The sequence below is a fragment of the Engraulis encrasicolus genome, chromosome 19 (assembly GCF_034702125.1).
Source record: "Engraulis encrasicolus isolate BLACKSEA-1 chromosome 19, IST_EnEncr_1.0, whole genome shotgun sequence".
Classification (NCBI taxonomy): domain Eukaryota; kingdom Metazoa; phylum Chordata; class Actinopteri; order Clupeiformes; family Engraulidae; genus Engraulis; species Engraulis encrasicolus.
The window spans coordinates 8053161-8066340 of record NC_085875.1 but is presented as its reverse complement, the minus strand read 5'-3'; the positions used below and the strand labels follow the sequence as shown (position 1 = coordinate 8066340).

Below are 13180 nucleotides of genomic sequence, written 5' to 3'. Positions count from 1 at the left end.
ATTGAATTGTGCTTGATATTGAATAGGACATATTTCGTCAATGGCGTCTTGCCTAGCATCTTGATGCCAAAAGCACAAGGCGAGGACGGGAGGTTAGATCAGGGGTTCCCAAACTTAACCATCACAAGGCCCACCCACCTACTGGAAGATTCCAGCCAAGGCCCCCCTTACACGGCACCCCCTTTCACGATCATAGTTTAGGTCTGTGAGTCAGTGCCACAAAGGGATATATAAAATAATAGGCCTAATGATAATTTGGTAATGCAGTAGGTTATTATAATGCAAGTTTTAACTAATGGGAATTTTTTTTGGCTTATTTTTGGTTTATTTTGGTGTACATTAGTTATTGAATTATATATTTATTTATTTTTTAGGGCTTTTTGCATTTATTTGATAGGACAGTTGGAGATGGTGACAGGAAGCGAGTGGGAGAGAGAGATGGGGGAGGATCGGCAAACGACTTGGGCCGGCAGCCTAGTAACCCAGTGCCCTACCATTAGGCCACTGCAGGGCCGAGATGGACCATATTTCTGAATGGGGCACCTGTGACTAAGTGCCAAGCGGACTTGTGAGTCAGCTGCCTGACTGCTTCAGGGAGTTTCGTCACTTATTATACTCAAAATGTCTACTGCTTATTAGGAATAATACGTATTTGTTAAAATATAGTCTTGTATCTTAAGTGCTAAATGTGACCTTTTCAATACCAGTCCTTATCTGCTGTGTGTGATTGGTCACCTGTGAGTGCCGTGTGACCCTGTGAGTCAGCAGGATGGCCGCTGGGGGTGGAGGCGAGAGACACACCGTCGCCAATCACCGGCGTCGCCCGGGAAACCAGCGGCTGGGCAGGCGCAGAGACCAGACCTACAGCCAAGAGAGAAGAGGGAAGGAGAGGCAGAGGGAGAAGAAGAGAAAGAGGAAGAGGAAGAGGAGAGGGAGGAGAGGAAGAGGAGAGGGAAGGAGAGGAGAGGTGAGGGAGGGGAGGGAGAAGAGAGGAGAAGAGGGGAGGAGAGAAGAAGGAAGAAGAAAGGGGGGGAGAGGAAGCAAAAGAGATGGAGGAGAGGAGAGTAAGATTAAAAGGTAAGGTGGGAGAAGAGAGGAGAAGAGAGGAAGAGAGATGGAAGCAGAGGAGAGGAGAGGAGAGAAGAGAGGGGAGGAGGAAAAGGAAAACAGGGGAGCAAGAGAGGAAGGTGGGAAAAGATGAAAAAGGGAAGAGAAGAACAAACAAGAGAGAGAGAGAGAAGTTAAAAAAGATTAGTCACCAGGCCTTGAAAGTAGGACTGCAAAAGCAATCTCCATTCCTTTTCTGGGGATAAATAGAACGTCATACTCTTTAATAAGGACAAAGATTCACAAGGCCCAATTCATTTTTTGTACATATTTTCCAAATATGTTCTGCTTTGAACTCCATAGAGCATTGAAATGTATGTCATGTTACAACACAGCTAATCAAAACACAAAACCTATTTTACAGACTCAATAAATAGTTCCAAGTCAAATTCCATAGAACTGCCTTTCAAATTATATCTCATTTCACACGACAAAAATTAAAACCATTGATCCAGATGGTTTCATTGTCACAGTAGCACAACAATGTACATCAACAACTTCACAGGACAGTAGGCTAGTTATTTGCACAGATGACAGCTACTAACTAAACCAGGGGTGCTCAACTGGCGGACCCAGGTCCGGATGCGGACCCAAACGCAATGTCATCCGGACCAAGACAAAATCCATCTGTATTTAATATGTATAAATTATACAGGAGATTTCGCTGCCATGCGATCTATAGTTGTATTTCTGCGAAGCCAGTCTTATGACAAATGAAAGTATCATCACTATGACAACTCAGTGAGTGAGCAAGAGGCCAGTGCGGCCAGCGAGTGAGGCTATTTTCTGCATCGGTCCGTAGCAACTTTTTTGGACCCTAGAAACATACGAAATTTGGCGAGTGGACCTTTTCAGTTTCTAGTTGAGCACCCCTGAACTAAACTGTAGTGTCATAGTAACACAATGGCTACGTTAACATGAGACATTTAATTCAGAATTAACTCACTTTAATTCTGAATAAAGCTCAATTCCGCTTTGAAAACCTCATGTTAACAGTTCACAATTTGGAATTAAATGAACGTTCAAATTAGACTCAATGGAGCTATTTAATTCTGAATGATTAATTCTGAATTAAAAACATCATGTAAACATAGCCAATGTCAGTGCTGTAGGTCTATGCAGTCTCCATACTGGTACGGCTGTTCCCTACCTATCCAAATTATTTCAAGAGATGAACTTTTGTTGCATCAGATTACACCAGTCAGCTTCTGGACAGATAAATGTACAGACGCGTTCTTAAAAACCCAACCACTTGGATTTAGCCACTATCTAGGAATAGCATCTGGAGACAGCTGGAATATAAACTGCCAGCATCTGTGAAGTACCCAAAAATAAACCTAAAATAAATAATACATCATTCTTATTTTCAGCATCACTGGAAGGCTTCTCTCTTGAAACACCAAAATAATCTAAATGCCTGCAGGATACTTTGTGTACAGGTGCTGTGCAATGAACAAAACTGCATAAACAGGTGACCAGATGGTAGACACAGTCCTTCAGCCATCAAGGAATGTAGTCAAACCTGTTCCCAGAAAAGACTGCCAGAAAAATAATGCACACAAGGCCTGTGTCGTATAATATATTGAAGGTGGTAAAGTAACAAGTCTGCTGCCATAAACCGGAGAACGAACGTTTTGGGTCTACCCCATTTACTTTGTCTCCAGTGCAGACTGAAAATTGAAAGCAGAGTTCAGATGATGAAAAGAGGAGATGTTCCTTTGCCTCGTTTTTGCGATGGACAGTAGGCTCTAGAGATCCTCCCAAATAACTGGACAGCACCCAGTCCCTTTTTTAACTGCTTAAAATAGATCCCTTATAACATAACGAGAGCCCAGGAGATCCAGCACATGGCTCCCTTAATGAGGTGACTCGGCCTGTTCAGGCTTCTCTGGGGCGGGGAGGGATGTACAGTCCACTGCCTGGTGCCTGAAGATCTGGGGTGCATCCCAATATGTGACCTTGCCTCCTCCACTTGTGCTTGTCTCCTCGTCCCGCCTCCTGGCCCCTCCTCCGTGGACAAAACAATAAAGTTTCCCAGCTGTCAGCCTAGCCACAACAACTTTTGAGGGACTGTTTTTCATTCACCATAACAATTGCAAACGAGAAAAAGACTCTACAATTGAGCTTTTGCAAGATATTGAAATATAATGCTGCTGTCAGTGATGTCATCATGACGAGAAGCGAGTGGAGGAGGCAAGTGGAGGACGCAAGGTCACATATTGGGATGCACCCCTGGACCCCGTTTCTCAACAGCATTGTTGCTAACCAGTTAGCAACTTAGCAGGTTGCCAATGGGAATTTGCACTTAGTGAACTTAGTTAGCAACAACGCTGCCGAGAAACGCACCCCTGGTGCTCAGACATGGGGACAGAGAAATAAAATGGCTTCATGTGTTCTTCACAGAAATGGGTGTATGCCTGAGGGGTGCCGTGGTGCATTGAAAAGGGCTACTTGCTTGGTCCCCAAAAATCAGAGGTGTCAAAAGTAAATAAAAAAAAGAAACACAGTTTCCTTCCAGCACATATCTGAGTAACCAGTAGACCGGTGTACTTGTCTTATGATCAGATGACTCTGGTTGGATGAAGTTTGTGGTGGGTTCTTGAGAAGCTTTCAGTGTTTTTCAGTAACAACACATTAGATACAATGGAGTAAAGGGTGTAACAGTAGTGGTGTCAACAATGATCGATTCGGCGATCCGAATCGAGGCGGGGCATGGACGATCCAGAATCGATCCGGCAAGTTCCAGAATCGATCCGGCAATTTTTTTAAGTTTCAATTACTTCCATGGATATTTTGGGAGCAAATGAATGTTAAATGAAATAAAAGCACTTCCAAACATTGCAAGACTAATACAGACTGATACAGAAAACAGCCAATAAATTGTTGCTCAGTATCTGACTAATCAGTCATGATGAGGCAATACAAGTAAACATTTGCTTTGCTTTCAGTAGAAATGTAATGCATTGCAATGCATTGTAGAATTGAATCGGATCGGATCGCATAGAATCGGATCGAATTGAAACCTCCCGAATGGTGATCGAATCGAAACGTGAGGGCAGTGCCGATCCACACCACTATGTAACAGCTATGATATTATTATAATTTTTTAAATCAGTTAAACGTAATAATGTGTCCATCCTTGGGGATGACTGAAGCTGCTCTGCTCTACTAATACTTTGTAATGCGGTCCACACGGGGCTGGTCCCCATGATAGCGTACCTGCTGGCCGGGGTGCAGAGGTGCCGTTGGGCAGGCGGGGGCCCTGGTTGCTGTGCTGCAGGCAGAAGTTGACGAAGCACAGCTGGTTGCAGAAGTGCCTCACGCCCTCCGACCACTTCAGGGTCTCCGTCATACGACCCTGCTTCTTACACGCGTCACACTTGGCCATCTGAAATTAAATACATTTAAATTGAATACATTTAAAAACACAATAATAAACAAATAAACCAACAAAAATTTAAGAGTAAGTAAGAGTATACAAGAATGGTTTACAATGGCAGTTTGCATGGCGAATTAATATTCACTGGCAAAGATATAGCACCATTGCATCTCATGACTCACACCATCTGACAAACTAGGAAACATGAGAATGACAGGACATGGATAGGAAAACATGGGAACGACACGATGTGCTTTTGCAGTCTGAACAGTAAATTAATATTCACTTCCAAAGACAGAACGTCATCACTGAATAACAACATTAAAGAAAAGCCAACTTGCCATCAATAAAAGGTATTCTGAAGTGGGACAATAGTAGCATGAATATGAATCAAAGTGCCTCAAACCCCAATGTCCCTAAAGGAATTTCTACAGTTTTGTCAAAAAAATCAATCACTTATGTATACCTGGGTTCACCGAATTTATCAACATGGTATTGTGAGGAGGGGCAAGACACAGGCAGCCAACCACGTGAGCTAATTTTTGACCGACAGCGGTTTCCAACAATCAGAGGTTGAGTTGTGTGCAGCTAGTTTCGCGCAGTCAGGGAGAAACAAAAATGTAGAACCCATGTATACAGAACAAAAGTCGTATTTGATAGCACATCTTCACGAATCATGACTGCTTTACCAAATCCAGTTCATAGGAAGTTCACAATGAGCTTGGCTTGATTCACACACACACACACAGGTCTAACATGACCATGAAAACTGAAAACCACTTCCTAGAATAGAAGAGCGAGAATCAAAAAGTGAATTGATGTTCTACAAAGCACTAGTCCAGGCAAGTCGAGGTATAAATATAAACAAGCCACAGGGCAGAATCCATATGTCTGTGTGGGCTTTGGGCTTTGTGTGCGACTGCCTTGTTGTCAAGGCGATTGAGTGTATGGAGCGGGTACAGCATGAGTCACCCTGGCTTCGACAGCAGGTCTTTGGGTTTACAGCACCTCCACTCCTCACACACACACCATTCTGAAGAATGATACACATGGCCATGGACAAATACCTCCACACAAAATTAAATGCACATACTGTACATACGGTACTAACCCTAGGTATGTAATAGAGCTGTAACGATATTGTATCGAACCGAGAAATCATGATACACAGAGTCACGATACTGTATCGCGATACAAGAAGGCAGTATCGTGATAGGCTCTTTTAATGTTGTGATACCCATCAACCCAGAAAACAACCACATGATATGAAGTGATAGTGCTTCCAAGCATCATCATAACCATATAGAAACTTTAAAAAAATATTAGTTGCCTCTGCCTAAAAACTATCAAAGTTTTTATTTATACATTTTATAATGTTGGCAAATGGGAAATCGTGGGGTGTATCGAAGCGTAGGTCATGAATCGTCATACAAACCGAATCATGAGTTAAGTGTATCGTTACACCCCTAGAATGTAACATACCTACTATCCATACCACATGCACCCACGCACACTAACACGCAGAATGATACACATGGACAAATACCTCCACACAAAAATGCACATATGGAACTAAACCTATCCATATCACACACACACAAACAAACACATACAAACAAACAAATCCACATACATAAATCACACACAAAAAACGCATCACCACTAAAGCATGTTGGTGGTGGACCTCACCTTCTAGAAGAGTACAGTGAAGGAGCACATGCCCTCCTCACAACAGAACATATCCACACGCACGCACGCACGCACACCATCCTCGCCGATTCACAACTCTGAAGCATGTCATCAGCAGAGATGGGCCTCACCTCATAGAAGTCCACTGTATAAGACATGCCCTCCTCGCTGCAAAAGTCCTTCACCTTCCATATCCACACACACACACACACACACACACACACACACACACACACACACACACACACACACACACACACACACACACACACACACACACACACACACACACACACACACACACACACACACACACACACACACACACACACAACTCTACAGCATGTCATCAGTGGCGGTGGGCCTCACCTCGTAGAAGAGCACCGTGTAAGCAGACATGCACTCCTCGGTGCAGAACTCCTCCACCTTGCCCGAGAAGTAGTTGGGGATGGTCTTGAGCGTCATGTTGGAGCAGAAGGCACACACACCGCACGGCTGGCCCAGCCGCTTCGCCAGGTCGTGCTTGAACAGCAGCTTACAGCCTGTGGGGGGTTATTCCAAGAACATGGTTAAAGGGACACTGTGCAGAAAATGGTCAAAAAGGGTACAGCAACTATGCTGCTCACTGAAACTGGGCTGCCTATTGCCAAATTTGATCTTTACTTGAAAGTTTACTAAGTAATAAACAAATATTTTCTAGTATGGTCCAAGTACAGTAATTTTTGCTGCTAAAAATGGCTATTTTTGGAAATTCAAAATGGCGAACCATGGAGAAGATCCCCCTTTTCATGTATGAAAAGTGCAATTTTTCCAGTCGTAATGAATACTTAGAATGTGATGCTGGTGGTAAGTATTCATGAAAAGCGTAACATTAGTGAATGGGCAGCATGAATTCTGGAAATAAACAACTAAAAATCTCACACAGTGTCCCTTTAAGTGACAAACCTGGCTTAGTAGGGCTGTAACGATATTGTATCGAACCGAGATATCGTGATACACAGACTCACGACACTGTATCGCTATTCAAGGAGGCAGTATCGGGATACACCCTTTCCAAGTTGACGTCCATCAGTTCAGAAAACTACCACATGATATGATGTAATGGTGCTCCCAAGCTTCAAATCAACATCATCATTATTGTATTTAAACTTTTTATCATTTCTAGCCTCTAGTAACCTATTCTTCCCACAATTGGTCATAGTTTTATTAACAATTTTATTTTATAGAATTGGCAAATGTGAAATCGTGGGGTGTATCGAACCGTAGGTCAAAAATCGTGATACCAACCGAATCGTGAGTTGAGTATCGTTACAGCCCTATGGCTTAGTTAACCTACAGAAAGGGGTAAACCTGCTAAATAGGTGGTCTGTAGGTGTCATTAATTTTAGACAATGAGGACTCCAGGCCATTCTATTAGATGATTTACCACAATTTGTTGTGATGATTGAAAATGCTGATTTACCGCAAAACAGAATTGATTTAACCTGGTTTTCTACGGTTTTCTACCTGGTTTTCTCTCTGTCCAGTACAGAGAGCAGTGACAGCAGAGAGACAAGTGACAGAAAGGAAAGGTGTAAATGAAGCAAGGAGACAAGACGATAAGAGAGACAAACAGACAGACAAGGAAACGAGGGATACAGTAGGAGCCACTGATTTTCCTGTTCCTTAAAAACATGATAAGTGGCTCCTACTTTAGATGCAATTCAAGACAGGGTCAGGAGTGTGTTGGCTTTGGATTAAAGGGGTATGCCACTATTTTGGGGCTTAATGTAGTTAAAATCGTTGGCCAGGGTTTATAAAGGTGGTAAAGTGTCTTATTTTTCATGTAAGCCGTTGTCTTGCTTTAAGACAAGTTAAGAGGGAGCATGTCGCTAAGCTAGTGAAAGTCAATGGATCCGTGTAGCATGCTACAATGCTACACGGATCCATTGACTTTCACTAGCTTAGCGACATATTCCCTCTTTTAACTTGTCTTAAAGCAAGACAACGCTTAACATGAAAAATAAGACACTTTACCACCTTTATAAACCCCAGCCAACGATTTTAACTACATTAAGCCCCAAAATAGTGGCATACCCCTTTAAGAGCAATGCAACTGAATGTGAGCCCCTACGGTTTATGGAAATAAAGCAGAAGAAAGAAGGAGGCAGAGTAAAGCAGAGGAAAGGAGGAGGGAGAGTAAAGGAGGACGAGGAGGAGGGAAAAAAACGTTTTCTGTTACCTTCACTGCAGAAAGTGCAGAGTTTCTTCTCGTAGGTCAGGCTGACGTCCTTGAGTACCCGGTCCAGCTTGCAGTACTCACACACCACCCCCAGGTTATTGTGGCGCTTGTAGAGCTCACAGCACGTCTTGCCACAGAACAGCACCGCTTGACCCTGATAAACACACACACACACATAGCAGGACACAATACACACCTTTAGTTCAAAAATGGTAAACCAGGCACCATACATTAGCAAAGGACGCACACCTACGTCACATGAAACCCTTAAAAAAAGGCAAAGAGGTTTCCAAGCGACCAACTACAAAATGGGGTGTATAGTCAGAGGAGAAGCTGTTGATTGAAAACTGTTGTTTTTTAATCTTTTAAGTATTAGCCATGATTTAATGTTTGATGAATATCCATCTGCCTTCATACAGCGTTACCTCATAGCCTTACAATTAAATAAAATTGTGTTGCCATCATAACAGTTGTGATAGGCCACAAACACTCCAAGAGACTGTGAGGGAATCAACAGGTGCAGGCAAAGAAGGTGGATCTAACAAGAAGCGTCATTTTGTTTCTTTTCCGGTATCCACTTTATGTCGGGTGAACGCCCCTTTAGGAGACCTTCGGTTAGGAGACCTTCGGAGTCCTGAGGTTGAGAATCAATGAAGTCCCCTTAGTGCTGTAGATGGCGGTAGCGCACGTCTTGCGCAAACACCTCAAAAAGAGAAGAAGTAGTAGGGGACAACGCCCCCTTAGGAGACCCAACTTGAACACACGCTTTTGCATTGAGTGGGTGTGTTTTGCGTTATCTTGGTTTGATTCAGTATTTTTGGTGCAGGTCTAACTGCTCATCCAGTCTAGTGTGTTGGTGTCATTCTGTGGGATACTCTCTCCCATATCCACCCCATCTAGTGGTCTGGCTGTGTATTACACTGACAAAAGATTTGTTTTCCTAGTAATGTTGGTGAAAGTATCAGGATAATGGTGTAACCTGCCAGACATCAGTGAGCTGAAACTAGATTCAGGTAAATTTAAGTGAATATGCAATTTTAGCTAATTTGGGTAAATTTACAGCAAGCTATTATGCCTGAACTAAGAAATAATGGTCAAAACGTCTCGTTTTTTCATGAACTCTTTATTAAGCCTTTTAAAAATGTAAAAAAGTAAAGAAATAAAATATTCAAGTAATGTTATAAGTATGTTTCTCTCTGTACCATATACAGTATGATACAACAGATATTCAACAACATTTCTATTTGTATCACATTTGATACGTTGGGTATTTATGCAATAACAGGAACTGAGCTGTCTGTAAGATCAGGGGTTCACAAACTTAAACACGGCAAGACCCCCAACATACCAGCAGATTCCAACCAAGGCCCCCCAGGCATGGGCGGTCACACTTTTATTTTCTATGCACCCCAATTCACAGCTCGATGGGAGTTTGTGCATCCAAAAAACATTCAAAGCACAAAACTAAACAAAAATAATAAAACTAAAATAATAAATACATTGTTAAGAAGGAAATGATAAATCAATCACAGTAGATCTTCCAGCAGAGATGCAATAGATTATTATGGGGTTCCGTAATGGGAATTTTATCCCATTTTTAGTTTAGTTTGCTTTACTTTAGTCATTTATTTTATTCAATCATTCATTTTCTTTTGCAATACATTTCCTACAGCCGCTGCCCACCTAGCACCCCCTTGCGGCCTCCCAGGGGTCCCCGCCCCCACACTTTGAAAATCACTGTATTAGATATCTGGACATCCATAGCAGCTGCATCTTTCTTTCCCTTTGCCCTTTTCAACAATTTTCTTGAACTTGCCTTGCCCTTAACCTCAAAATGGTAACAAAGCACAATAAAAAAAAAAAAGGTATAAAATCTTCACATCGCTGAACATACTTGTAGCAGTAACAAAATCAGTCTCTTATTATGTATCCACCTCCCAAATGTGTCTCCAGTCTTCCATCCATACATGTATGTGTCACACTGTCAGACTTTTGCTTTCGCAATCTGGTGGATCGACCTAGACCAAAACTTTGTGTCAATACTGCTCATCAATAGCACATAAACCGATAAGGATTTTGAGGCCAATACTTTCAAGAATGCCAAGGAGGCGTCAAAATCAACACAATTTCTACCCGTTTTCATGTCTTTTACTTTGGCAAATGGTACGCATGGAAACAGTTTCTCTCCTGGTTAAGGCATAGGTGAACATTGCATTTCCCACAAAACACGTGGGAATAGTGATTGCCTGTGCAGTGCTTGCACCTTTGTCTTTTTCTCCAAGTTGGGAAGTGGTCCAGCCCATCTCTCCTAATGTCTAGAGGCACGCTGCACGATCGCCTCTTCCGTAATGGAGTTTGTGACGGTGGGTATTGTGGTGAAGGGAGGGAGGACGGTGTCTTACTGGGCCCGACTTTCCATTTTCCTGCGCTTATCAAGCAAGAGCTAACCGAGGCCTGAAACCTTCTCAGCGGCATCGCACCCTTCACCTTGCGCATTGCCTGCAAGTCTCTGCGGTACAAGATCCAAGCATTTATTAGAGCCATAGTGATACTGTGCCACCAAATAATCAAGTACCACCGCTTGCTTCTGAGCCTGGGCTTGTACAAGGCAGAGAGCGCATCTAGCCGTTCCACACCACCCTGTGCATTAAGGTCTTTCTCTTCAATCATTTGGCCGTCGTCAACCCTCTTCTTTCCGACAGTGCCGACGTAGTGAATCCCTCTCTCCATCAGCTGTTTTCGCAGTGGCCGGGATATGAAGCACTTGTCTGCCAACACTTTGAAGTTCTTTCCTGCAGAAAGCGTCGATGTCAATTTGAGAACCACGTCTCCACTCGCACGAATATCATCATCATCATCATCGTGATCATCGTCATCAGACTTTTCCTGTTCTGGATCTGCTGGCCCCTGACAGAAGTCAAAGTCGTACAGGAAACCGCTTTGTCCAGTGCGCACCCACATTCTGAAGCCCCACTTGTGGAGTTGCCGTGCCATGTGAACTTTCAACTGAGATTTGCCTTTGAATGGGATTGCCATCTCGTCAACATAATGATTTTCTTCGGGGTGTATTTTAAGGCACTGCTGTCGTAGCTTCTCCAGCCACGCTCTCACTTTCCACATCTTGTCCTTCGTGCCGTTGCCCGTCACAGAGACATTGTCTTCAAAGTGGAGGAGCGTGGCCAGCTTTTGAAATCGTTCGCGTGGCATGACATCTGCTATTTTGGGGAACCTCGTATCCTCATCCCAATAGTCTCTGACATTGGGCAGCTGCACCAAACCCATGAGCAGGTACATGCCAAGGACTTGTTCAATTTCATCGACGGTCGTTTTGATCGACGTCCCTAGCTTCTGCTCACTGTACAGGTTTGTTTGGTCTACAACCAGCTGTAACATGTCATGAGTGACGAATTGTTGGAAGTACATATATGGAGTAAACTCAGACCTTTCCTTAACGGCTTCATCGCCACTGTCAACAAAATCTGGTGTTTCAGAGTCTCCACATCTGTGTTTCCTCTTTCTCCTATCCCGTGACGTTTTCCTTCTTCTTCTTTCTTCCGTTTCACCGTCTTCCTCTGAGCTCGTCTCGTCAACGGCCTCTGCTGGATGAGTCTCCATCTTCTCTTTGTGCTTCCCATCATCTCTTCCATTCACTTTTAGACCCCCTTCTCCTCCAGTGTCAGCAGGCTGGTCACCATTTTCACCCTCCTCATCATTTCCACTACTAGAAGTGTTATCGTGGTCATCATCATCATGCTCTTCTTGACCAGGAGTCCAATTCTTATCCTCCATTTCATCATCTGTCTCTACCAGGCCTTCCACTTCGCTTAAATTGCCATCGAGGAAAGGCAGAACATCTGAAGTATTGCGCTTCCTTTTGGATACCTGTAAAATTAGCCATAGCATGGATAGTTATGAATTCATGAGTCATTGAGAATTATTTGTTATGTACCTGTCATTTCAATCTGAACAAAAAAAAAATGGTTCTTCAAAACACTATCTAGGAAAGAACACTATCTAGGAAAGACATATATAACATGTAACATGTATATAACATGCAGGAAAATATAACAATAATTGAGGGTTTTACCACTAAATACCTACTGAATCAAATTTGATACTACCATTTTATGATCAATATTATTAAAAAGTTAATGTCACGACCAATTCCATGCTATTTGAAGAAATAATAAGTTAATTGAAGAATATATATACATTTATGAAGGGACAATCTCCCCATAAAGGCATTAAATAACAAATGCCCTTGTCATCTGCATACTCATCTGCCATTTTGAATTCTAACAAATCACATTGGAATAGCTGTAGAGCAAAGAGTGTCCACCAGGGTGCAGACTACAAGCAAACATCTTCTATTAGAGTAAGATCCTTCAAGCCCGAGCATTCCCTGGATCCATGTGATGTCAGGTGAACGCCCCTTTAAGAGACCTTCGGTTAAAGGACCAGTTCAGTCAATTTCAACATGCAGTTGTAATGCTCACACTACCCTGGACTTGTCAGTACCTGAGGGTTTTTTTGTGCTTTTTTGCAGCCTTTTCCGAGATATTGGTCATTGTAATTGGGGACAGCGCATTGTTAACATTTAAAAAAAAAACATTTTTATTTCTTCCCAAAAACATCGGAAAGGTTATACAACATCAGCAGTCAACTAGCAAACAGCGGTACCTTTTGGGAAAATATGTAGTAGGCCTATGTTAATTTTTTAACAACAAACGCTGCCCCCATTAGAATAGCTCATATCTCTGAATGGGCTTAGCCGAAAAATGTGG

The 13180-nt window shown here is 42.7% G+C and overlaps 1 protein-coding gene across 3 annotated transcripts in view; it reads right to left on the bottom strand.

Moving 5' to 3' along the window:
* Positions 1–13180, bottom strand: part of si:ch211-266o15.1 (zinc finger MYM-type protein 4) — a 63513-nt gene that overhangs the window by 31101 nt on the left and 19232 nt on the right. For 2 of the 3 annotated variants that reach the window (XM_063183581.1, XM_063183582.1), the window contains exons 15-18: positions 8397–8550; positions 6545–6717; positions 4327–4495; positions 736–861 (exon numbers count right to left, since the gene is read on the bottom strand). In XM_063183581.1, the coding sequence (XP_063039651.1) occupies positions 736–861; positions 4327–4495; positions 6545–6717; positions 8397–8550 (622 nt within the window). Of the gene's footprint in view, positions 1–735; positions 862–4326; positions 4496–6544; positions 6718–8396; positions 8551–10256; positions 12279–13180 lie in introns of those variants that run through there. The other variant, XM_063183583.1, reaches the window with a different exon arrangement.